This window comes from Grammomys surdaster, unplaced genomic scaffold, assembly GCF_004785775.1.
Source record: "Grammomys surdaster isolate TR1022 unplaced genomic scaffold, NIH_TR_1.0 141, whole genome shotgun sequence".
Classification (NCBI taxonomy): Eukaryota; Metazoa; Chordata; class Mammalia; order Rodentia; family Muridae; genus Grammomys; species Grammomys surdaster.
Window position 1 is genome coordinate 229590 of NW_021604599.1, and position 27967 is coordinate 257556.

General features: G+C 41.2%; 1 protein-coding gene across 1 annotated transcript; it reads right to left on the bottom strand.

Moving 5' to 3' along the window:
- Window positions 1-459: 459 nt before the first annotated feature.
- Window positions 460-27967, bottom strand: Minpp1 (multiple inositol-polyphosphate phosphatase 1). The gene is made up of 5 exons (XM_028764065.1): window positions 27349-27967; window positions 23857-24054; window positions 21441-21538; window positions 17037-17170; window positions 460-1812 (listed from the first exon to the last, which is right to left on the bottom strand). Exons 1-5 carry the CDS (start codon window positions 27965-27967, stop codon window positions 1416-1418), a joined length of 1446 nt encoding a protein of 481 aa, XP_028619898.1. The 3' UTR covers window positions 460-1415.

Here is a 27967-nt window from a genome sequence, read left to right on the forward strand (position 1 = left end):
ATTAAACATTAAAATAACTTGGAAGCATTTTGACTGGTATGAAAATGGTAAACATTTTAGCTTTTCTTTAAGGCCTAAAATGAATCTTTTCATTTTTTAACCAATGGGAATTTGGCTGAAAATGTCCTCATGTACAGCACACATGGTTTGTCCAGACACAGGCATAGCCTGACTATAGATTTATTTTCATAAGATTCCTTTCCTCAAAAGTAAACTGTAAACTGCAGGCAGCAGATTATACTGAGATTTAACTGACATGGTTTGATAAGATTAACCATACATTTTCAACTCAAACCAAACCCTCTCTTTAAAAGGCATCGTCTTTACAGTGAATTCAAATCAGAATAAGACGCATTAAAATAGCCCATTCACTTGAAGAAACAAGGGGAGATTGCCTTAGGTTGCTTAGTCAAACACTTAGAATTCCAACTCTTCACTATCAATAAGAGCAGGGATGACTTGGTAGTAAAGTCACAAGAATTTTATTTACTTATTGTAGCAAACACTTTTATGGTATTTGAGAGAACTCAAAATTTCTTTGATTGGGGTTCAAATCTCTACAATTAAATTAGAAAGGTAAGGTCTTTATTTAAAAAAAAAATCCAAACCACCAAAAGATATACTTTTTGTAATATCAAGATATAAAAAGGGAAGCCATGATAGAATGAAAAAGACAACCATCAACAGTCAAGGAGCACCAGCACCTGTCTGCCAGGCTGGGCCTCCGATTACTGCTCACCTCAAATAGGCCTGACGAAATGAAGACGATTCTGCAAGACCTACTTGGAGGTTACAGGCAATCACTGACAGTGTTTAAATATTTTTATAAATAGCATCAACAAAGATATCCCATACTTTCAGTTTTGCTTCAGCCTGGTTCTTGATAGCGTGTTGATTTCCTGTCTGGCTGGATATTTATATTGGACTTCCTTCTGCGTCTGCCTCCACTCTACCACATTTATGACTAAGTGATGTCATTTGTGCCCTGAATGAGGGAGGAGGGAACCCAACATGACCACAAGTTCCCATGTCTGTCAATCACTGCAGCTCACCCAGCTGCCACTGTGCTTTGGTATCCAACATTTTTGAAGTGTCATTTTCTAAAACTGTTCTACATCAGTATCTTCTTAGGTCATCAGGAAAATTTAAGCTCTGCAAACACTGGGAGGGACAGCTGTTTCGTTGAATTAGTTTTCGTTCTGAAGAGAGCTGCTCCAGGGAGAGTCATGTCTTACCCGTTTGTCCAGATCCTAAAAGAAACTATTATTTTCTCTGAAAAGACAGAAGGACCAAGCTTTATTTCTCTATGTAGCCTTGGCTGGCCTTGAACTCACAAAGATCCTCCTGCCGCTGCCTCTAGAGTGGCTACCTATTGCAAACACAATCACCCCTCAGTAGAGCACTGCTGAAGTTCCTCAGAGTTCATCGGACGTGATGTTCACCTTGGGTAGGTTACATTCTTTACTACTTTGACAGCTCTGAAGAATGTCCTGGTAGTGGTTCTTCAGATCCTCATACAAAGCAACAGTTTTTTGCGAGTGAGCCAAGGGTAACACCTTCTCATTCAGCAGCATCTGTATTTGGAATTTTTCTTCAGGGGTCTGTGCATTTTCACAATGGTAAAGCACAAATATTAGGTTGGAGGCATAAGGTACGATGCGACCACTTCGGAACTTGCGATGTACTTGATCCTCAAAATTATATGCTGTCAGGGGCTCCTTGTCCTTGAAGTAGCCCATTAGGGAGAGCAGGGGTAGGAGGGTCTCCGCATGACCAAACTGGAGGATGACTGGAGAAGAGACGGGCTGAGACCTATAAAGAGAAATTGAAGGGGAAACTTATAAATTCATGCCATAAAATATAATACCTATAATTAATAGTAATTAATTTTCTCATTTTTAAATGTAACCCCATCTTACTTATTTTTTAATAACTACATCTAGTGTGTAAGTTAGGTTAGGCTTACTAGTGCCACAGCGCGTGTGTGGAGGTCAGAGTCAAATGTCAGGCGTCAGGCCTGTCTCCTTTCAGCAAGTGTTCCAGTAGACTGAATTCAGTGGTCAAACGTGCCCAGCAGGCATCTCTACCCACTCAGTCATCCAGACGGCTCCTGCTTTAAGGGTTCTTTCTGTATGTAACTCAAGTATATGGCTGAAATTCTGTGGGGGAGCTGACCTATCTTACACTTGAGTGTTAAGTTCTAGGAATTAAGATCCAGGGTACTGCAAATCTACCCAAAATAGAACACACAAATGACCATTGTGTTAACAAACGGCCACTGATGTGCTCACTTTAGCACTTTCTGTGAGGCACTGGGCAAGCTCTCCCTAAGACGTATCCACAGAGCGCTCCTAAATGAATGAGTGCACTTCAAGTGCTGTCTTTTATCTTTCCAAGTTTCTTTTTCCCAATACTTACTTTTTCGTGTGTGTGTGTGTGCACCTCTGCACATGCACAGAGGCCAGAAGAAGGTGCTGAGTGTTAGTCTCTGTATTTTCCTTTAAGACAGGAGGATTCTCCCCAAACCCATTTTTTTGGGTGGGGCCAGAACTCAGCATGTCCCATTAATTCTGTCCCTGTCCCCACAGGGCTGAAGTAATAGGCATTTGTGAGGCTTGATCCAATAGACACACACGCACATGCATGGTGGGAGGAAACCAAAGAGCTGAGGACAAATGAAGAGTCCTGGTAAACACACCCAACTACAGAAGACAGTAAATCTCGGATGTGACCCATCTGAATAGAATTTGAACCTAAGAACACATGTGTTCTACCACTTTGCTTGCTACAGCCCCAGCCCTGGCCCAAAATTTAAATCTGAAGATTCTTTAAATTTAAAAAAAAAAAAGTCTCATTTTTTTCTTGTCTCAGTTGCTACCAATAATATTATAAAATCAGCATTTTTTCAGGAACTAAGGAAAACAGTGCTTTAAAATGTTTATTGTGGGGCTAGAGAGTGGCTCAGTAGAAGAGCACAAGATCAGGTAACTGCTTGCAACTCCAGCTCCAGGGGATCTGGCGCCCTCTTCTGGCCTCAGTGGGTACCTGCATGCATGTGTGCATACCTACACATAAGTAAAAATTAAAAGTAATTTTTTAAAAAGATCAAAAGTTGCCGAGCGGTGGTGGCGCACGCCTTTAATCCCAGCACTTGGGAGGCAGAGGCAGGCGGATTTCTGAGTTCGAGAGTTCGAGGCCAGCCTGGTCTACAGAGTGAGTTTCAGGACAGCCAGGGCTACACAGAGAAACCCTGTCTGGAAAAACCAAACCAAAAAAAAAAAAAAAAAGTTTTTAAAAAGTTTACTGGGAATTTTATGAGCAATAAAAATGTTTATATGTTAGACTCATAAAGGCCATGTAAACCACAAATAAATGACTGTCTTTTGGCATTTGACCAAATTTCAGAATAACTTATATTTTAGAATTATTTGTAACCATGGGCTTTTCTACCCACACCCCAGTTCCCAAATAACTCGAAGGCTATTTATTTATGAATAAATGCCTAGGTCATAAGGTAGGTCTGTTCACAAACTGGCTTGTAGCCTATACTAACCTGTTTATATTATTCTATGTCTGCCGCATGGCTTTCCTCAGCTTCATACAGCCGACTTCCTCTGAGTCCGGGTGGGGAACTCCTCCCTTGACTTTCCCAGAGGTCCCCCCCCTCTCTGCCAGATGTCTCACCTTCTATTCCTGCCTCAGCTTATTGGCCATCAGATTTTACTGACAGGTGATGCTTCCATGTAGTGAATAAGAGATTATCCCTAAAGTATTATAGACAGTTGGTGACTGGAGAGATAGCTCAGCTGTTTACAGCACTGGCTGCTCTTCCAGAGTATCTGGGTTCCCAGATACTCTGGTGGGTACAGGTGGCTAATAACCACCTGTACCCACAATTCCAGTGGCCTCAATGGGGACTGTACACATGTCGTGCACATACATATACAAGCAAAACCTACACATAGAAACAAAAATTTTTAATTTGAAACAGTTTACAACAGAAAAGTGTAGTTTTTATAAATGCCACCACATCACACCCTAAATCAGAACAACTTCTACTGTCAAAGTTCACAATATATGGGGGGGGGGGGAGGAGAAGAAAAGAAAAAAAGCACACAAAAGCCCAGAACTTTACATTTCTTTCCATTTGCCAGACAAGACAAATAACAAGTCATATAATTATGATTACAGCTAAAAGTAAGGACTAAATGAGAGTCCTCAATAGCAGTTAGAACATGGCTTTGCTAATTCAAAGGTGCTTGTATGTTAGGAAATAATGTCCAGAAAGGAGGAATGAGAATGATTTCGTGTGTGTGTGTGTGTTGCCATTACTGCAGCTCAAAATATCCAGCTGGTAACAGATGTTCTTGTAACTAAGAAACGGAGAACATGGTGATACTGCTTATATTAAAATAAAAGATCCTAAAAAAAACAATAGCCATGTTAAAATTTGCAAGAAGCAATAAGGAACAGCCTTTTCAAAGATCCACTGGCTAATCTGCTAGGTGTGGCAGAAGTATCACTTCATGCCAAAGGGCTAGGCACCAAGTTCATTTCTCTTCTCATGTGGGGTGGGGCGAGGAGAAAAGAGGGTGAGATAACAACAAGGAAATTCTTTCTGGCTCCTACAGATAGGAGCATGTGGCTGCTGAGGAGTTCTCCCATTTCAGGAGGAACCTGCTCAGGGGCAGGGTCTGGAGAGCGCCAGGCACACACTGCTGCCTGCCCTGGCTTACGCTGGGAATGGAGGAGCACGTTTGTAGAGATGAAGAGGATACAGCCACCTTGAAGGCTGTTGTCAGCACAACCAGCTGAACTCACTAGAAAAATACCATCCACTAGACTTACGAGGGGAGTTCAAGGAAAATGGCCTATCTCTAGAAAATTATTGCCCTAAATCTGATTTCGTTTTTTTCATTTTTTGAAACAGGGTCTTACTGTGTAGCTCTTGCTGGCCTGAAATTCACTATGTAGACCAGTTCAGCCTCAAACTCATCTGCCTACACCCCCCCACCCCCATCCCCTGCCTTCCAAGTGCTAGGATTAAAGAAAGGCATGTACTACCACATAGGCCATAAAGTCAGATATTTTAAAAGATTAGTTTCCTTCAGGTAGACAATACCTGAAAATTATTCAAAATAAATGTGTGGCTTGCTATTCTGGCTCTGGACGAAAGTTCATCGGCCAAAGCCCTCATAAACGTGAGCACGTGCTCAAGTGAGCACAGTGGGAGGCAGGTCCCCCACAGCCGATCACTGAGGACATAAGCAAGTTATGCCAAAGGAAGATAAGCCACTTCCTCTGCAGTTGCTGGACTGAACCAGCGTGAGGCACAGAGCAGCAAAACAATGTGTGACAGCAAATAGTCACATGCCATAAGAGCTGGGGTAGGTCTAGCAGCAGGGGTCAGAGGTCATACACATTAGTGGTGTAAGAGTCCAAGAGGCTGTTGAGGTTGGTTCTCTTTCTACAATAAGTGTAGAATACTATACTGAAGACAAGTACCGTATCAAGTAGTACAGTCACTTGACTGAGCAGCAGATTTTAAACCTCACCAAACACCCCAAAACACCAAATGTAAAGTAAAAGTCCAGGTAGCCCGCGGCTAAGTTTAATAGATATAAACACAGCCAAAACAAAGGATCATCTAAAATAAGTGATCAGGAAAAAACCCGTAACTTCCTCATGTGTAAGAAAATTCTCCACAGAGTAGAACAAGCCATCTAGGATGTCAGACACTCATTTGCTTCCAAACCACTGCTGCTGATTTAAAATAATCTCAAGCCAGCTTTCATCTGGGAACAGAACAGTATTTCACCTGAGAATTCAGCAAGACTGCGGTGTGTCAGTGCTATGTATGTCACAAGGTTCTAGTCTAGGAATCCGAATTCACCAATTTCAAAAGCATGTCCATATGAAATCACAGGGAATAAGACAAAGGCCGAAGTTCTTACTTGGCGTAAACTCGTCCAAGGATATATAAAAGGCAAGGACCACTACCTAAGATTTGGTATATAGTAAGAAAGTCAGAAGTGGTATACAGTAAGAAAAAAATGAAGACTGTTAACATTTCTTGTTTCTCCTTGTGCTCGTGGTTAAACCCAGGCTTTGTATGCATGGACAAGCATCCTAGCACTCCCCATACTTCCCAATCTCTCCTTGCTTGACTTTAGAGACTAGGTCTCGCCGCATAGCCACTATCTCCTGGAACTTACTATTTACTCAAGCTACTGTCTAATATTTGATGGTTCTGCCTCTATTTTCCTTGTTCTGGGATGTAGGCAGGCAGTGCCATGTATATCCAACACACACATACACACACTAACCTCATTCTTGATTTTTTTTTCATTTTAAATATAACACAGAAATTGTTCAATAGATGGCTATGTTGAGGTTGTATGGGTAAGAAGGCAAACTGTAACTGGAAGAGCATTAAATTAAGGCTGGGAAGGGTTCTCTGTGCAGTCTGGCTGGATCTAATTCCTTCCTAGTTAGCTGCTTGGGTACTTGGGTTGCTAGGAGTCTGCGATCATGACAGACTGTGTCACATGCTCAGAGCATAAACTGCTTAACTCTCAAAACATACACTTTTCTTCATTATCTTGTTTCCTATAGCCTGAATTCAACTTAGTTATCATTGGGCATTTAAATAAAATAAGTAGATAAATAACTAGATAACAAAGCAACCTCGACTGGTCAAGGCTTTCCTGGAGAACAGCTTTCTTCTGAAGACTCTGAGAGTATACGAGAAGCATCTGAATCAGTTCTGAGATATGACTCAAATCACCTTAGACAATAATTAAGTTTCTTTAAAATCATTAAGGTCAAAGTAAAGGGTCTATTTATAACTAATAATGCTCTTCTTCACTTATATACAAGATGACGCAGCAGTATGTAAACTGACTTCCACTTTGTTGTTTAAAATTATTGGTAAAATATCAGATATGCCTTTGTTCAATGTCATCTATGGAAACATGTATGTCAAAAGGGGAACATCTCCTCTGAAGGGTTACTATAATCCTTAAACATCTGTTCATGTTTACACTTTCATAAGACTTACTCAAATTTCTGTTTGGGGGATGGATTTAAGTAATATAAGCATTCAATGGAAAAATATCATGTTTCTCTTCTAAATTACACCGGAACAACAAAATCGTGTGTGTGTTATAGGGCGTAAGGACCTTCAATTATGGGCGGCTCCGTGAGTTGTGGGGTTTCTCGTGCACACACTGTGTGCTGGCCACTGTCACTCCCTAATCTCCTGCTCCTCAAAACCTTTCTTCTTCCCAACAATTGCTCTTCTTGCTTTTGTCTTTTTGTTTGTTTTGTTTTTGTGACCCGCTGAGTTTTACTATTTTAAAAGTTTTTGATAAGCTTATGTTATAATCCCTGTTCTAAATACTTTAAACAGAATATAAAAGAGTATATGATCTAATCTTTATCAGAACTCATTAAAGTATGCTCACAGTTTTGATAAAGGCTCTGACTTTTTAAAAAGGGGGTATTTATTCTGGCTCATGTTCAGAGAGGGTTTAGTCATGTTCACTCCCCTGACGAGGCAATTGGACAGAACACTTTGCAGCAGGAGGAACCTGGCTCTGTAGAGCTGTTCACTTCACGGCCAATCAGGAAGAGAGAGAAAGGAGAAATCAGTAACTCCTGTAAGGAAGCAATTAGAGTTCATTTCTAGGAACATGTTGCCATTGCTCCAAGCATTAAAACTGAGTAGCTCCATCAAGCTCTAAGCCAACTCCTGGGAATCAGTTTGCTCCAGTTCACGTTCATACAGGCCCAAGCACTTCATGAAAGCACTAAATACCCAGTTTCTGCATTGACTGTATCCCAAGGAATGTGCCTGGAGTTCACAGTCAACCTTTGCTGAGTCAGCACTTCAGAGCCAAGTTATGATAAAGTCCAAAGACTGGTGATGCAAATGGGAGTAAACATGCCTGTGTCTGACTGAGGAAAGCAAGCTCACTTTCCCTACCTCCCTCTCTCAACACACACACATATACATACATACACACACACACACACACACACACACACACACACGCTCTCACACATATACATATGAATGACATAAGAGGAAAGGGGAAAGGACAGACAGGGCAGTGGGATAAACATGCTAAAGAGAGATCATGTACGTGTGGGAAATGTACTAAGGTTGCTTGCGCGGGCACGGGCACGGGCACAGGCATGTGATTACTGGATTAGTTAAGGGGCAATGGCCACACCACTAAAGACTCATCCCATACTGAACCCCAGCATCCACTAGCTGACTACAGTTCCTTAGCTACAGGTGGAGTCTCACACTCTACCTTATTTTTGACATGGGATCTCTCCTAAATCTGCAACTGAGTAGCTGGGCTAACCAGCTGGCCAGTGAGCCCTAGGGCTCCGCCTCTCTCCGCCTCCCAGTGTGTGCTGTCAGGCCCTGGTTTTGCATGGCTGCTAGGGACTCAAATTCAGATCTTCATGGCTCACACACTGAACACTTTATGCACTGAGCCATCTCCTTAGCTCCTAAATCAGATCTGAAGAATAAGAAGTCCAGTTTAGTCAAGTGAATTATCTCATGTTCCCAGGAAGAATGTGGTTTTGTAAATTACCTCCTTGTTTTAATTATATAAATATAGGAGAAGATTTTATTGTTTTCGACTGAAACCACATTTAATCTGAAGTCTAAAATTACACCAAGAAATGAGACTATGTATATGTTTAAAGTAGGTAAAATGCCTTAAGTAATTCAAAATGCTCAGTAAGAAAAACTAATAATTATATGTTTTCCCTCAAGCATATTCAGCTAGATCTTGTAGGCTCTTAATTTGTTTCACACGCAACTGGTGTTACACAAACTATGTTTTCAAACATGATCCAGGAATATCAGATGGAGCTTTAGACAAATCTCACAACTTACACACTTATGTAAGAGCACAAACAAATGGTTAGAACTGCCAGAGCTATGAGAAGCTTTGAGAAGAAAATTATGAAGAATAAATTTTGTTTACAAGTCACCTTCTACATTTGACTGCAGTAAGTCTGGAGAAGTATGCATTTGGTAATGTAAGCCTGGAACTAAAATGACACAAATGTGCTTTTTAAATAAAAATATGCAGAAATTAAGCTCACGAGATAGAAGAATTAGGATAAAGCTCTAGTGTCCTCCCAACTAGCATCAGGAAGCTAGAAGAATGATATGAAACAGTAGTTTTTAGTCAGACAACAGAGTCAGAAAGAAGGCAAACCCAGCACCTCCCAGGCTGACTGTTTAGTGCGTGCAGATCGTGGTGGAGGTGGAGCAGAGACCATGGCAGCCCTGAGGTAAGTGAGGACCAGGGAAGGAACACTGGCTGGAAATCATGATGCAGATCATAGAAGAGAAACTGCAGGGCGGGGAGCTCTGGAGTCCAGAGGGACTGCTCTAAATGTCAGCCACTAGGTCACACATGGAACCACACATCCAAATCCAGGAGGAAAATATCAGCAAAATACACTTCCAAGGCTGACAAGTCAAACTGGTAAAGGCTCAAATGCACAGGAAGAGAGGTCTCCTGGTCCGACAAATCAGCTTAGGAGGTATCAGCAAAAGACAAAGAAGAGGGCCAGAGAGATGGCTTAACAGTTCAGTTTCTTGCTCTTCCAGAGGATCTGGGTTCTGTTCCTCACATCCATGCTGAATAGCTCACAAATGCATATAATTCCAGCTCCAAGAGATCCGACGCCCTCTTCTGCCATGTTCAGGAACACACACACACACACAAGCATGCGAGTAAAAAAATAAATCTTAAAGAGACTGAGTGCTAATGACTTAGTGTGCACACAGGTGAAATTCAGCCAAGTTGTGTAAGTTAACTATGCAGAGATGACTTTATGTTAACTGTAATTCAACTCAGCTGTAAAAACAACACGAGGAGCTGACCCATTTCAGTAAGAGCACTTCTTTGGTATTTGATTATCCACAAAGACATCTCTTCCCATAAAGGCTTGCATGTGACCTCATGATTCCAATTCACCGACCTGAGCACTTTGGTTTTTACATACAGATGCTCTTATATGAACATTCTCCCATCTGGAACATGAGTTCTTGCAGACAATTTGAATGTATGTATCTTTGCATAATCTCTATTGCCTGCAAATGAACACTCTTAGTACTCAAATATAACATGAGGACTTCTAGTCCTTAACAGTGGTTCTGTGGGTATGCTCTACTTGCCAGGGGAAGTTGAGAAACACTGAATATGGTTCTAAAACCAGGAGAGATCCTACCATACTACGCTCACTTTATTCAAGGCCAGTTAGCCTTTTCTAGTTAGCCTGACCTTGGAATTATTCACTCTTCTAATTACTCACATTATTCTAATCATCCATAGACTTTTGTCTCAGTCACTTTAAGTATTATATTTATTAGCGTGTAAACAATCAAAACTTTCTTTTTGGTCACTTTTGATAGCATTGCCAACATCTAACATTATGCCCAGGTCACTGCTGTGCCACAAGGACTTGCTGAACTGAAATGAACTGAGTCTTTCCTTGTGATCCAGTGGTTCTCAACCTGAGGGCCGAATGACCCTTTCACAGGGGTCACTAAAGAGCATCAGAGATTTCCATTACAATTCAAAACAGTAGCAAAACTACAGCTATAAAGTAGCAAGAAAATAATATTTTGGTTTGGGGTCACCACAACACAGGGAACAGTATTAAAGGGTTCAGTGGGTGGGTAAGGGGGATGGGTCCCCCCTCAGAGGCAAATGGGAGAGGGGTTGGGGTGAAAAACTCTTGGAGGGAGGACTGGGAAGGGGACAACATTTGGAATGTAAATAAATGAAACAATAAAAAAAATCTTTAATACACTATATAAAAAAAAAAAAAGGGTCACAGTGTTAGGAAGGGTGAGAACCACTGGTAACAACATCCCTCAGAGGTTCTCAGACATTTATTCAGATTTTGCTAGAATCATTATTTGACAAGAGAACATGCTTGTCCATAAGGCAGTCAATTCTATTGAGCAAGGCAATTAAAGGTTATGGAACTTCTTTCTTTCTTGTTTATTTTATTTATATAAGTAAGTATACTGTGGCTGTCTTCAGACACCAGAAGAGGGCATTGGATCCCATCAGATACCATTACAGATGGTTGTGAGCTACCATGTGGGTGCTAGGAATTGAATTCAGGACCTCTGGAAGAACAGTTAGTGCTCTTAACCACTGAACCATCTCTCTAGGCCCCCAGTTATGGAACTTCTAAAGTAACAACTTCAGAACCAGAGGAAATTAAGTATGGCAAGAATCACTATGATGTAATTGGGATTATTAAAAACATACTCAATTTAGAAACACATGCAACAAGGAAATTATTATACAAATATAATAAATAGTTAATACAGTAAGGAGACTAAGCAAACACCAGCTATCCACTCACATGATCAGAACTGTTCCTTAGGAGGAAGACTATAAATAAATAAATAAATAAATAAATAAATAAATAAATAAAGGGGTTGGGGATTTAGTTCAGTGGTAGAGCACTTGCCTAGCAAGTGCAAGGCCCTGGGTTCCATCCTCAGCTCTGGATTTAAAAAAAAAAAAAGACTATATTGGAGTTAGTAAGACCAAACTCAGGGGAAGCCTTGAAGGCAGTTTCTAAGATCTAGGCGGGAGCTGAGGAGATGCATCAGTCAGTGAATGCTGCTTAGATCCCTGGCATCCACATAAGAAGCTGTGCATGGTGGCATGTGTCTGTAACTCCAGAGCTGGGGCGCAGACATAAGAGGGACAGTCCCGCCGGGCGGTGGTGGCGCACGCCTTTAATCCCAGCACTTGGGAGGCAGAGGCAGGTGGATTTCTGAGTTCTAGGCCAGCCTGGTCTACAGTGTGAGTTCCAGGACAGCCAGGGCTACACAGAGAAACCCTGTCTTGAAAAACCAAAAAAAAAAAAAAAAAAACCCAAAAAAAAAAAACAAAAAACAAAAAAAAAAAAAACAAAAAAAAAAACCAAAACAAGAGGGACAGTCCCTGGAACTCACTGGCCAACCTGTGTAGCCAACTTGTGAACTAGGTTCAGACAAATCCTGTCTCAGAAAACAGGATGGAGAATAGTAGAGGAAAACGGTCAACACTGGTGTCTGACCTGCACACACACAGACATACACGCGCGCACACACACACACACACACACTCATATAGCTATTACACACATATACATGCAAACTAACTATATTTTTAGAAAATAGATATTAGCCTAAATTGAGGTGGTAGCCATAAGGATAAAGAAAATGTCAAGAGTATAAAAAACGTAACCAGAAATTTAAGACAACTGAAGAGATGGCTCAAATGCCTTGAGTCTCACAACCTGAGTTTGACCCCTGGAACCTACATGGTAGGAGAGAACTGACTCCCTCAAGTTATCCTCTGAATTCCACAGACATGCTGTGAGACACACGTATGTACACACACACACACAGACACACAGACACACACACACAAAGGCAAGGCCTAGACAGAGAAAGCAAGGAGGATGGAGTCCAGAATGACAGTGCCTTGCGCTGAGCTGTCTGGGAAGCACTAGGTAAACAGTGCAGGAGAAGCAGCAGCACTGGAGATACACACATCTACACCACATACTACATCATACACAGGTATAGCACCAACTATATCCAAGGCACTGAGTTACTGAAGACAGAACAGTATATTGAGAATGTCTTAAACCCACACAGGATACCAATGAAAACGTGTCTATCCATAAAGCAGCTAGACATGAATCTAAACTTAGGGAACAAGCATCCTATTTATATAAACTCTCCCATGATTTATTCCATCATTTTTCAATATTCAGCACTAAAAAGATCATAGCCCCCAAGATATACCCCATAGCCCTGACTTTAAAAAACAACCTAAAATCTGAATAAATCCCTCAAAACTTTAAAGAGACTAAGTTGTCCTGTTTTAATGCATGAATTGACAAAACAGTACACATTTATTGTACCCCCATACAAGGATGTCATGGTACAATAGTTTCAATACTACCATCTAATGTTAAAAGGAAGAATTACACAACCTAAAAAAAAAAAATTACTTACAAAATCTGAAATACCCAAGGTATAAGAAATCATCAAACCACGAGACTCAAGATGAGGTTGTTACTTTATACAGGGTGTTTCCAAAACCCATCTCCACCCAACCTAAAAGGCAGGACTTCTGCCCCTAGACCAAGCAGAGAACCCCCTCTGACAGGTGATCTGAATTCTTGCTTAGGCTGCGAGGCTAAGCACTGCAAGGGAATATAAATAAAAGATAAAAATATCTCTCTGGGTTCCCTGAGGGACAAGCCTGACTGCATAGGGGTTGATGTCAAAAGTATCCCCTCTCCAGGAAAAAGACATCGGGATGGGTATGGCCCTCATGCATCACTGGACAACGACAGGGGGACCAGAGCCATTACAAGGTCCCCTTCAAGTACTGGAGGTCAGGCCTCTATCCCTGCCTTCGCAAGATTAGAATTGCCACAGACCTTCTATACTTAGAGAAGGGAGGAGATGTCAGGGGCAGCCCTGCTTACACACTGAAGGCCTAAAATCAGCCATAGGCCTAAAATCAGCAATAGGCCTGTCATACATGTATACTAACACCAAGTCTTGGGTCTCAGTGGAAAAACACTGAAACAGATGGCTATAAGCTAATGTCAACAGGCAGCTTTTGTGGAATCTACAAGCCTGAGTAGCCATAGACCTTGTAAATAGGTATCCTTGGCAGACAATACCAACTTAGATAAGGTCAAGCGAGTCATAGGCAGAGTCACAGTGACTTGTCCCCTAAACCTTCACCCAGCTGATACCCGGTTCTGAAGATATCTGTATTCCCCCTGAACACCCACGCTCCAGTGTCATTCCCTTCCCCACATCCTGCCTTTCTGTGTTTATAACCCCTGTGTGAATGAATTACGATTTGAGAAAAAAATAAATTAAAAATAAATAAATAAATAAACAAATAAAAAGAAATCATCAAAAGATAGACATCACTACTGAGTAGATACACCCGATGAATTTGCTTAGTCACGTACATGTTTAATGTTAGCAGTAACTGCCAATGTTCTCCAAAGGGGCCCTACAAGTTTATATTTCTGTCAGCCATGAATGAGATTGACCCTTTTATTTTCCCCAGCTTAAGGGTGTTAAGTGGTATTTCACTGAGACATTGATATCCACGATGGATGACAGAATATTATGGTGAGCATTTTCTCATATGCCATCCATATATCTTCTTTAATGAAATTTGTGTAAATCTTTTGTACTTCTCTTTTTTTGGGGGGGGGCAGGGAGAAGGAAGGATATAGGTATTTAACCAATGAATTTCTATGCTTTTTAAGTACATATTCCATCACTAGACCTGTAACCTCTCTTCTATACTTTAAAGGCAGGGGGCACACTTTCTTATTAAGTAAGATGTAATTCTCTGTATATTCTGGATTCAAATTACTATATGTATATAAGTTTTGCAAATATTTTCTATTTCCCAAATAGTACCCTTTGAGAAGAATAGTTTAAAATTTGATAAATCTATTTAATGTATTTTTATTAATGGATCATGTTTTGGGTATTATATTTAAGAAAGTCTCACTCAATCCAAGGTTATGAATGAGTTTAATCTCTTATAATTAGGTCATTGCTATTAGTTTCTCTTTCAGAAGATTTATGGTTTTAGACTGTACAATAAGATCTGTACTTCTTTCTTATTTGTAGTATGAAGGTCTAAGTATCTCATTTTTAGCATGGATATCTATCCAAGTGTCCCAGCATCATTTGTTACATCATCTGGACATCCTTTTCATCATATTAGCTTGGCATTTTTTGTTGAAAACCAATTTAACAGACATAGTTGTTCTTCAGTATTCATAGGGAATTGGTTCTGCGACTCCCCATGGAAACTCACATATAAAATGATGTGGTATTTACATATGACTTATATTTATCCTGCCATGCATTTTTCCATGATCCCCAGATTATTGCTAATAGCTATAGAAAGGTTACTATTCAGCATTACTCAGAGAATACTGACAAGTAAAAGAGTCTCTATATTCAGGACCCATGTGAATTTAGATTCGTAGTTAAATAAATATCAAAGAGGGAACCCCATGGATACGGATGGCCTACTATACATGGGTTTATTTCATAATGTTACTGTATCCCTCTATCTACCTGACTAGGACTATATTATGTCTGAGGCTATCTGCTTGTTCTTGAGGAAGGGTTTTGTTATGTAACCTAGGATGCCCCTCAAACTCATAATTCTATCCCAGCCTCCAAAGTGCTAGGATTCCTGGTACATACCGTTACAACAAGTTTCCTGTAAATTCTCACAGAAATATGACAAATCCTTTTGTTCTTTTTCAAAATTGTTTTCATGTCTATAGATCCTTTATATTCCTGTGTAAGTTTAAAACCAACTTCTCAATTCCTACAAGAAAACTTGTGAGATTTTGATAAGACTTCCACTCAACCATAGCCAAGTGTGATGGTGTATGCCTTTAATCCCAGCACTTAGGAGGCAGGAACTGTGAGTTCAAGGCCGTACTGCTCTATATAGTTCCAGTACAGCCAGGGCTACATAATAAAGAGACCTTGTCTCAAAACAGAAAGAAAAAAAGAAAAAGAAAAAAAGAATTCTACTCAACCAATAGCTGGGTCTTTCAATTCAGGGGCTGGGGTTATTTGGAATTTCCTTATACTATCCTGATTTTTCAGTATATAAAAATTCTCATCTACTTTAAAACATTACTGATAAAGTTATTTAAGAGCCTCCTGACACAATTATAAATTTATCATCCCTTAGACTCAACACTGAGCAAATGAACAATAATCAAACGGGAAAGGTCTATTATCTGGTAAAGTGTAAGAGCTGGAAGCCATTCAGAAAATCAAACAGGAAAGGTCAACTCCTATCCTAAGTATTATCTTTATTTGAAATCCTCCCACCCCCAGAAGCTTCTGGCTGGACCAGGAGATGGCTTAGCTGATAACAGGATTTGCTGCCAAGCCCCAAGTTTCATAGCTGGAACCCATATGGTAGAAGAGAAAAATCAAGTCCTGCAAGCTGTCCCTTGGCATCCACACAATAAATAAATAAACATATATAATTTAAAAAATGTTTCTGGCTGGGCAGTGGTGGGGCACGCCTTTAATCCCAGCACTTGGGAGGCAGAGGCAGGCGGATTTCTGAGTTCGAGGCCAGCCTCGTCTACAGAGTGAGTTCCAGGACAGCCAGGACTACAGAGAAACCCTGTCTTGAAAAAAAAAATGTTTCTGGTAGCAGAAACCAAATTAATCTAATTGGGGGTTTTGTTTTATTAGTTTTTTTTTTCTCCCCTAACCCCTGTTAAACCCAAGAACATTTTACAAGCTAGTGCTATATGAACAAAACTCAGTACTTTAACTACAGTGAAACAGATCTCCCCAGCTTTTACTGCCCCTTTTTGGTCAACGTCTGTAAATAAGCAAATGAAACAGGGCTGAGGTTCCATTAAACACTTCTAACATGAAGCTTTTATTTCCGTTTGCTTGGTTCTGGTGCTGGAGACCACATACCTGGCACGCACCCTACCACTGACTATATCTCCTCACGCCCATGCTGTAAAAACAACTTCAAAAGAAGGAATGTTAACAAAAGTGTCTTTTTTTCCAAATGAGAGATTCCCTTTTAAAATAAAAACATTTTGCACATTCAGAGCAGAAGCTATTTTTCAACAGACACTGGAAAGAAGTCACGTGCCACTATGACGTGAGGCGGATAAGACCAGTGCACACTCACCGTGCACATGAGGCTGCAGAGTGACTGTTACAAATGGAATGGTGAGGGAAAAACCAGCGTCAGGACAATATGTAATATGACTTCAACAAAACTAATATATTGATTGGGTAATATCAATTACTAATTAAGCTTTAATAAAAATATATTTTTTTAAAAATTATGCATTACATGGTATTTTCCAGAAGCTTATAAAGAGCAAGCTCCAAATGTACTCCAGGTTTTTAAAGAGGTTTTTACCTTTGTCTCTGCTCCACTGCTTTGTCCAGGTGTAGAAAAATATCCTGAAACAGGTTGCAGCTGGACCGGCTGTTAATGGTGTAGCCATAACTTCGTTTCCAGTACTGTTTCAGATCATTTAAGTATTCCAGAACCTAAACAAAAGCATTTCAGAAGTGACTCCCAATACAGTTCCAGAAATGTAACAACGTAAGTTAATAGTAAGTCTCAGAAAAGTTACACTAATTCCATTAGAGAGCAAGCAGCACAAGCTTAACAGTCACTGCCTACAACTGCTGCCCCAGGCATCTAAGGACTGGCTGCCTACAACTGCTGCCCCAGGCATCTAAGGACTGGCCTCCACAGTCCAGCACTCAACAACAATTGTGGCACCAAATCTTCTGGTCAGGGCTAATGGGAAACAAAGGCCATCGGCTCTGACCCATTTCTTCTGACTTATGTTCACAGTCAATGTGACTTAAGAATTTTAAGACAAGAGCTCCGAGACAATCTTGGTGCTAGTCAAAGTTTAGGTGCATAGTTAGACCAGTGTGCTAGACCCCAAACAAAACACCTCAAAGTCAGCAAAAGAGAGAAAGAAGATTTCAACACAAAAGGAACTGGGTAAAAATATATTAATCTACTCAGAAATAACACAATAGCATTAGGAATAAAACAGTGGCAAGTGACCATTACAAATCACCTTGTGCACATTTGTATCATGGAAAAAGCTTGAAGGTGCAGGTTCAACAGGGTTTTACAGCCAGGTATAAGTTTCCTAACTGACTTGGGAATATCTTAGTAAACAGATAACTAGAGTGAAAGATCGAAGAGAAGTTGAGGTCTTTAATGTTGTGGGCAGGCTTACCAGATGGCAGATCTGGATAATGGGAATGACTTTTATGTGATCATCTTAAACACAAAGTTGACCACAGAATAGGGTACATGGAACATTGACAACAGAAGGTGCAGCCCTGTAAACCAGGCAATGAGACGGAGAGCAGCTGGCTCTAGTCTCTACAAAGACCTGCCTGACACCAATGAACCGCCTTCTGGTGACTTCTATCTTAACTGTCCCATCACCACACACTTCTCTTCTTTCATTCAGTTCTAAGCAAATACCGGACATCAAACATCCAGTAAAACAACTGTTTGCTAAATAACAGCAGAAGGGGTCTAGCAATCCACAAAGTCCTGGATAACCAGAAATCCCCAGACATTTACACAATGTAAAATGCACTATACATTTAGTGTATGTTAGGGTGTCTACATGTGCACACACAGACACATGTCTTTGTATGGGCAGGTGCATGTCAAGAGCAGAGGTCAGAGGACAACTTGACCAAGCTCAGGTTGTCAGGTTGGGCACCAAGCACCTTTACTAGCTGAGCCATCTCACCAAGCCATCATTTTTAACTTTCAAACACTTCAAACATAAAAAAATAAGCTATAGCAGTGTACACTCTCATGTGTACCCATCATTCAATTTCAACAACAATCATTTAGTCAATCATGTTTAAACTATGCTCTAGTTACCAATGGATTATTCGATAAAATTATTTTTAATCAAATCACTAAAGAAAAAAAAACTTAAAAAGACACTGTCATATGTATGTTTTTAATTAAGAGAAGTATGTGCTTGAATGGCTTTTTTTGTGCACCACATACAAGCAGGAGCCTTTGGAGACTGGACGAAGCATTAGATCCCCTCCAGTTAAAGAACACTGCGAGCCACAGTGTGTGCGACTCTGAGTCCTCTGCAAGCACTGTAAGTGCTCTTAATCACTGGGCCACTCATCTAGCCACAATATATATTTAACTAATTTCCTTTTTATATATAAAGGGAAACCATTTATTTAAACATATATTTCAAATTGTTAACTTATGGTTGCTTACATGAGTTCTTTGATTACACAGAGTTTTTTGATAGCCTATAATACAGAAACCTGGCAGGCAACATTCTCAAGTGATCAAACATATCAAGGATGTGACAAACTGACATAATTCTTTGTGATGGGATACATTTAGAAGGAGAATTCAAGGGATTTTAAGTAGAATTCTTGTCAAAAATGTTTAATCCAAACTTATATTAAGTAAAAATACAGGTATAGCCAATACATTCTGCAGGAAAAAAAGCCTAGTTTCCTGCGGGATGCCGGTGCATAGCAGATGAAAGAGAGCTGGAGTGCTTTCCAGACGGAAGGAGTCTGGACACATCACCAAATGGATCAGAGGTCCTTGAAGAGACCCTGGATTTAAGAACAGCAGCTATAGAGGGCTTTATTAAGATGCCTATAAAAATTGTGTGTTGGGCCAATCATCCTATGGTGTGGTTATGATATATACTGTGATACCTGAACATGATTTGAATGGTCGACTCTCTATGGTCATGGAGGAGAATGATCTTGTTTAGATGCACAAGTGCTCACTGTATCATTCTTAACACTTTGAGTGCTTTGAACGTTTTCGGAACAAATAAGAGGGAGGACTCAGCAATAAAGAGATACATAATTCTGAAAAGAAAAAGAAGCATCTTTAACATCACAAAGTTCCAGGGACACCCTGAGGCATTTGACAGATGTGAGGTCAGGTTTTGTGGTACACCAAATCACCTGATAAAAGGGAGAAGATGTACAGAAAGCAAGAGTAAAACGTTTGCAAGACAAGGAAGTGAACAAGGGTGGCCGAGGGATGCAGGGTCCGCAGAGGCTGGTTATGACCACCTCAAGGAAAGTGATGTGCTATGGAAGTGGGAAGGGTCAGTCATTACCAGGGACCACATGGACAAAGCCACTCAGAACAGGAAGGAGGCAGCCAGCAGGCAGCCAACTGAATCATATCCTAAACATTTCAACAACTATGGCAACCTGGGCAAACAAGTTAAATGATATTTCTCTTTTGTCAAAAATTATCATTTATATAATATTGAAAATGATCTCCTGATCATCCCCTGGACCCATGAAGTGTGAGGAGGGAGGAGAGGAGATATGACATATGTGAACAGTGACCAGAGATTTCTTTGTACTTATACTGGTAAAATTATTAATGGTACTCTATTCAAAAGTGTCCAGCAAAAGGTAGAATAAGGAAGAAGAAAGACATCTAACAGGAGCACAGGTCAGGAAATGAAAGTGGGAAACAAGGAAAAGAAGACAAATATCTCAAGCTTTCTCTCAGATACAGAAAACTGGCTGGATTGGGCGGAGAGCAGTGGGGAGGAGGAACAGAAGAAAGCAGAAGGAAGGGGAGCAAATGATGTCATAGCCAAACCCGTTATCTTGTAGCTAACTAAAAACCAAAACATGAAAGGGGACTGAGAAGGTAACCCAGCTTTATACAGGCCTCAACAATCCTCCCAGGAGGTTTTTAATTGGTATGAGGGGAGGGCCCTGGAAATCACGGTCCTAGGTTTTATCTCCACAAAAACACCTCCTGCAAATGAAATAAAAAGTTCCAAAGACAAATCCTATGTTCATCCAAAATAGGGCAGGAAAGCTGAGAAGTTTCTAAGTAAAGAGTTTGGAGCCTAATACAAGAGGTTACTGGGGGCTAAGAAGTCCGTCACCCATCACTGACTAACACAAAGGGGAAGACACAACACCATGTACTCTGGCACCCAGCACCCTATAGCAACCATGCTCTGAGCATCCTTCACTCCTCAACTCTCCTGTGAGCCCCTCCTACACTGTACAAGAATCATGGCATGACCTTTGACATGCTGATGGTCATCTAAGCCGCTACAAAACAAAATAAAGCTCGACATCCTGCTCTATTTGGCAAGGGATATATTTCTTTAGAATTTGGAAGAAATTCTTGATTCCTACATGAAACACTGACATTTTACATGTGTATGAGGGTAACTAAGGTCCAGAAGTCTATATCCTGAACAATCCAAAACACTTTCCTATTCCACCCATTCTAGAGCCCAGCTCTCATGAATCAGGCAAATTTAGTCCCTTGAGATCAGCAGAGGTCTTTCTATGTTCCTTAAAGTCCATCGTCAGGTGAAAAAGGGAAGAGAAAACTGAAGAGGACCATGGCCACCAGCAGGTGGAGCCCGGCAGCATCTTAGTCAAAGAGCAGAACTCTGTTTCTCATGAAAAGGATGAATCAGGTCTGTGGTAAATGGTTCTCTCTGCAGCTCACTCAGTTTTATATTAGCCTGCCACCTCTCCCAGTAGTCAGTTTTTAATTAGGATGGGGATAATTAGAAATCAAATAACCATTTTTCTGAGTTCTATGAATCCAATTATTTACCCACTTGAGTGTTTATCTCTCCTGACTTAGGAAAATTAGGAGCTAGTCCCAGGCACTTTATATCCCCCAATCCTACTGACTTTCTAGAAAACTGCTTTAAGTAATAACAAGAAAAAATTCAAACAATGGCCAAAACCCATGAGGAAAAGGTACAAACAAAACACTTACCCTTGCATCATCTACGTCAAACACATCACACCAGGGAGAATGGACACCTTTAATTGCCAGGTCAAATGAACAGGTGAAAAAAGCTACCTGAATTAAGTCTGAGGAAGAAAACAGGTAAAATGTGTTAGCAGTTTCATTGGTCTTTTTAAAGACTATATACCCATAGAATGCTATGTGCATAGTTACACGCACAGCTGAAAAGAGACTATGGAGGATGAAAGCCTGGCCCGCACAATGGCAACGGACAGCTGCACCACTAGAGGAGACCGTGGGGGAGACATTTAAGGCCAATGAGACTATGAAGCACTCTGGAAATGGAAATTGTTTTAGTTGGTTGCTAAGTACATGCTGTCTAGCAAACCCAACAAAAGGTTAGCCCAATGACTTATTAAATAGAACTTGACATTGATAACTTTCAAGGGGTGGAAAAAAAGAGCCAAGGGCTTGTTTAGTCCTCAACTTGAACATTAATAATGACAACGTATATTTACTATCAGTTTTTGAAACTACATAATCGTTCATTTATAACTATTAAGCACATAACCAGAAACACTAAAACTGTGCAAGAAGACCATGGAAGATGGAGAAGGGAAGGGGTGGAAGGAAGATGCAGACTCCAAGCAGAGCACAGGAATGGACAACCTCAAACCAGCAAGGAGGGAGGATGGTAGCTTAGTAATGACATCGGCTTTTAAAACTGAGCTGCCCAAGAAACCTCAGCAGATTTCTGCTTTACTTCAGACACAAATGGGTACTAAAAAAGGGATAGGTGATTGAGTGCTTGCTCAAAGGAGGCCTTGGTCAACACAAGCCAACCACTGTATTCTCTGATAAACAAGCAGGCAACACTTAAAGACAGAGAGGAGAGATGAGGTGCAAACTGTAGGGGCTGCGACCAGTACAAGGATGTCTAGTTCATTTTACTGTTTGTTTTTTCTTTCCCAAAGGAAATGGGGCCAACAGTAATTAATTGATGTTACGTGCATTCCATATCAGCTCAGTTTAAAGAATTTTTGACGTAATATATTTAACAACAACAAAAAATACGCTTTAGGGTTAGAAAAATGGATCAGCCATTAAAAACCCTGGCTGCTCTTATAGAGGACCCAAGTTCTACTCCCAGCACCCACATAGCAGCACACAAGGCTCTGTAACCAGTTCCAGAGGATCTGACCTCCTCCTCTGGCCTTCATGGACACCTGGCAACACATGTGGACACACACACACACACAGACACACACACACACACACACAGACACATACACACAAATCTTTTAAAAGGGGCTGGAGAGATGGCTTAGTTGTTAAGAGCACTGCCTGATCTTTCAGAGGTCATGAGTTCAATCCACAGCAACCACATGGTGGCTCACAACCATCTGTAATGGGATCCAATGCCCTCTTCTGGTATGTCTGAAGACAGTGACATTGTACTCACATACATAAAATAAATAAATAAATCTTTAAAAATTGTATTTCACTAGGAATAGACATAAAAGCCATTGGAAATGTTTCCCAACACCTAATAAATCAGTGTGGCGTGTTGATACTGTACATGTCTGATGCATGCCATGGCTCACTTGGAGTCTCAGTCCTAGCTCTCAGACTAGGAGGTGGTGTATCCTATAACCAGAAAGCAAATGACAAAACAAACAAAAGGCAGGTCCCCCAGCCAGGCATGGGAGAGTTCAGCCTTTCCCTCCCACCAATGGGTTCTTTTAACCTTGTGGAAACTAATCCACAATATGAGACCTATTATCATTTCTCTACCTACTAGTATTTACCAATATCCACAATAAATTGTAAAGTTCTAGAAAATAAGAAAAAACTTCATTTTCTTAATTTTCCATTGCTAGGTGACCATGTGCCCTGCTTCCTCTTATGGCCATCTGCTTCCACTCTCCAAAGTGTCCCCTACAGGTGACAAACTCCAGGCAAGCACTCTACTACAGCAGTTCAAGAGAAAGACTCCTCATGTCTTCAGAATCTCCACAGATGGAAGCTGCAGACCCCACTTGACTTTTCCCTTACTAAAACCTACCATTCTCCCACATGAATATGCAGCCTTAAAGTTTCCCAAAACTAAAGGATTTATATGATTTTTTACTTATGTTATTTTACCAAGAGATAATTCAAAAAGGCAATTTTTACATCATAAGTAATACTTAGAAATGAGGCTTTCATAAAGAAATCCACATTTAAAAACCTTGCATAACAATTTATAAAAGATTTAAAGAAAATGAAGACAAAAATAAGTGCCAGGTATATAATTTTCCTGACCCAAGACATACTATTTAGTTAACATAAATTAAAGTATGGATCTTTAAGAAGAGTAATTTGTTTTTTGTTTGTTTGTTTACATTTAACACCTCTGAACTGCTTAAAACAGAATTTAAAAGAAATACAACAGATACATTACCTGCATTTAAGTTGTTCACTGGTACTTGTAAAGTAGCTGCAACTTTCTTTAAAACCTTCTGCATTTCTGGTCCAGTTTTGAAAGCTTCTACATGATAAAGAGCTGTAGCATTTCTTTCCACATCAGTTAAAAACTTCTCACAATGATCAAAGAACCTCATTAGTTTATCATTAATTCTCGGAGGGTCACACTCCATATCTGAAGTGAAAAGAGCACATATATGTAAACCAGTGGCATAAATGACAATTTCAAATTATTGAAAATTTAAAGTGTGCAAAGGGAACATTTAACAAACGATTAAGCTGTGTCTGGGAGAAAAAATAACCAAAACAAGCATTGATCAAGGAGGCCAGGAGAGGAAGTCAGATTCTGCGGAGCTGGAGTTGGAGTTGAGCTGCCTGATAGGGGTACTGGGAATTGAACTTCTGCAAGAGCAATAGTCTCTCTTAACTGCACAGTTATCTCCCCAGTCCCAAAGAGAATGATGTTTTGCTCTGCGTTTTTTTTTTTTTTTTTTTTTTTTAAATTGGGGATTAAACTCAGGCCTTTGTTTGCTAGGCCAACTCTCTACCCAGTAAGCTACATCCCCAACACAGCTTCTTCATTTATAACACTTCAGTGCATGAGCAGATGTGCTAGAAGAGACTTTTAAAAAGTAGACTGAAAATAAATGACTTAAAGCAATGCTATGTTAGGAAATAATATACATAAAGTAAGTATTTTCCTGAAACAAGAGTAACGAGGGGGGCTGGAGAGATGGCTCAGTGGTTAAGAGCACTGACTGCTCTTCCAGAGGTCCTGAGTTCAATTCCCAGCAATCACATGGTGGCTTACAACCATCTGTAATGGAATCTGATGCCCTCTACTAGTATGTCTTAAGACAATGACAGTGTACTTACATAAAACAAACAAAGAGTAACCAGGGAAGCATTCCGGTTTAGCTCAGGCCACCTGAGAAAGCAAACTAAAACCAGCACTTTCCAGATTTCAGGTGGAAAATTCAACAGCTCTGATTCTCCTTGTTGAACAAAACTCCAAGTGGCGTGCTTCATTTTCTCAGCTAACTTTTCCAAGCTGCCTTACTTAACAAAATATTCTGTTTTGACATAAACTACAAAAACCAGCAAAGCAACATTAATGTTTTGGGGCTCCTGTTTCATTTCAGAAGCCAGGCGTGCTTCTGGTAGGCTCATCTGCCTGAAGCTCTCAGATGGCTTCCCATTTAGCATTTACTAAGTTACATTATCTCCACAAGTTGGCAACAAATACTTATTGGAAAAGCATTTATTATCATGCTTCAAACTGTTGAGGTCTTTTCCCAATCATATTCAAAACATCACCGTCTTCATTCTCCCAGGAGGAAAAGCACACTGTTGTTTCTGTGTCTGAACATGGAAAAACAAGCCAGACCACATTATGCTGAATATATGTGCAAAAATGCAAATATATGTAAATATATTCCCCCAAATGGTAATTCTGTCTACTCTACTTGCCAATTGGATTATAGTTCTTATAGAAACATCTTGAATAAGAGAGTTCTGTCATCTTCTTATATGGCCCCAAAGAACCTGTCATTATCAAATCACACTGTTCTGTTTCTATAAAAACCTAAAATCTGATTCTGTGGCCTTTCTCAAAAGCCCATGTACACAATAAAGCCAACCATCTCAGATGACAGGATTCAATTTAATCCGTGACTGAAACAAAGAGGGCTAGCTTTACCCTGAGCTGTTCTGATCTCTGGCTTTGACTCTTGAGGCAAAGCCAATCTTCACAATAAAATATGAGACGGAAATGCATTTAGTCTAGGAGGTCCAATATGTATTTACACAGCACACACTGTGCTTTTAGAAAATGTATTGGTATTCATTTACTGTGCAGCTAGCAGGGCTTAGTTCTCCTTTTCACAACATACACCCAGGGATCCAACTCATGGTGTCAGGCTTGGCTGCAAGCCCCTTAACCTGCTGAGCCATGTCAGCAGCCCTATTGGGTTATTTTAAATGTTCTAGTTTTGACACTCAAGTTCATTTGAATGGATTTAGGAAGATGCTCGCTCAATCTAATGAAAAAAAAAAATGTAGCCATAAAGCACACTCAACAAATAAGCATACATACATCAGCCAGCTGAGTTATTCAAATGACACACAACAACAGGGAAATCTCTAGAAGAGGTTTTTAAGTATTCGGGAAGAAACAGGAAACTGAGTTTTTCTCAGTTGTTTGAGTCTTTGACGGCTAATGTCCTCGCTTCAGTTCTCTGACGTTCAAACTGACAAGCAGTTGCTAACACTTATCCACCTCTTGGTAGGGAAATGCTCCGCGCTGTTTTCTTCCGGTTATGTTACAGGGAATGTACAGGTTATGTACAGAGCAAACGCATGCAGAGCAGTTGAGAGTAAGCTCTACGTAAGATCCCCTAGGTCCGTGTCTAGCTGCATGAAAATCTGCAAATTATCTGGTCCTTTTTGCTTCATTTCTTCATCCGTGAGATTGGCAGGGGACAGACACAATTAGCAACTTCTTAAAGCAGTGGTAAGCGTTCAGTGTGAAGTATGCCCAGCATACAGAAAGCATTAACGTTTGCTACAATACCTAAAACACAGGAAGGAAAACTCACCACTCTACAAAACCACAAACCTGGATACTGGGCCTGACTAGCTCACAACTATGTAAGGGTGGCGAAGAGGGCACACTCTTGGCTTCTTCACCTATGAAATGAGGATTTCACAACTTGTACCCCCAAGTCCCGAGACAGTATACTGACGGAGTAAGTAGGTAAAGTGATGCATGTGACCACGGACCACAGCTACAAGAGAAACTACAGTAAAGACAAGAATGAAACAGGGCACCCTAACCTTAAGTAAGGTACAGAGGCTTTGAGGAGCAGCTTTCACCTTGTAAATGTCGAAACACAGGAAAAGACGCTGATGTTAAAAAAAAAAAAAAAAGCCAAACTTGGCGTGGTGGCATCCACCTGTGATCCCAGAACTCGGGAGGCAGAGGCAGGTGGATCTCTGCCACCATAGTCTACAAAGCGAGTCCAGGACAACCAGGACAGAAAATCCCTGTCTCAAAATACAAAACAATAAAACTCCAATTCACATAAGCTGTTCGGGAGGAAGAAAGTTCTATATTATTTGAAAGAGTGCTCGCAGTTGTTAAACTACTTGCCAGGAAGGGAAAAGAAGCTAACTTGGCACTCGGAGGGATAGCGCAATTTGAGAATGGGTAATGTAAAAATGGGAGCGATATTTTCCCCCCACCCCTCCTTCCTGCTGGATCTCTAGCGTCCCCTACCGCACCCTCAGGCAGAAAATGCTAGGAATTCGCATCTGATGAGTGAACGACCAAGCATATTACTAAAACAACAGAGACAGCCAAGTCCACATCCCTGAGAACGCAAGCGGGAAAGCGAGGTGACAAAAAGGGACAGGAGCAGAGGCAGAGTTAGGAGGTCCGGAGTCTAGGGAAGGCGGGACGCGCTGTCACCTGAGACGTCGGGAGGTGGCAGTCCTGGGTGGTAATGCTGCCACAACCCTTGGAGGAAGGCGGCGCTGCTGTCCACGCAGCGGTGCTTGGAGCTGGTGACCAGCCGCAGACGGTCGTAGTTCTCCCGGCTGAAGAGGTCTGGGAAGAGGGCGGCCAGCCGCAGGGCTAGTTGTCGCATGTCCTGCCGCCCCTTCTCCACCAGTTGCCCATCCATCCAATCATCGTACCACAGCGGCCACTCGGTCAGCGCGGCAGCCACTCGGCTCCCGCCATCCCCGGACCGGCAGGTCTGCAGCAGTCCCTGAAGCTGCCTCAGCTTGCGGATCTGCTTGGTCGTAGGGTAGCGGGTGCCGTGACGGATGAGGGCGACCAGCTGCACCGGGGTGCAGGTCCCCGCCAGCAGCTCCGGATCCCTCCGCGGCGCCACCGGGTCGACCAGCAGCCAGGGGTTGACATCTTCGTAGCGTGTTTTGGTGCCGAAGTAGGGGCTGAGCACCGAAGCCACAGGGTCGCCGCGCCCCGGGAGAGAGCAGCGCGCGAACGACGAGAGCAGCGCCGCAGCCAGGACCGCGGCGGACGCAACCGAGGCCGAGAGGTGGCTGCGCGCGCCGCGAAGCAT

Excerpts from the sequence above, each read along its gene's own strand:
- Minpp1 (XM_028764065.1), bottom strand. The coding sequence starts at position 27,967 with ATGCTTCGCGGCGCGCGCAGCCACCTCTCGGCCTCGGTTGCGTCCGCC. Across the intron at positions 17,171-21,440 it reads TTGACGTAGATGATGCAAGG|GTTCTGGAATACTTAAATGA; the intron begins GTAAGTGTTTTG and ends GCTTTTGTTTAG. Across the intron at positions 1,813-17,036 it reads GCAGTGGAGCAGAGACAAAG|GTCTCAGCCCGTCTCTTCTC; the intron begins GTAAAAACCTCT and ends TTCTCTTTATAG.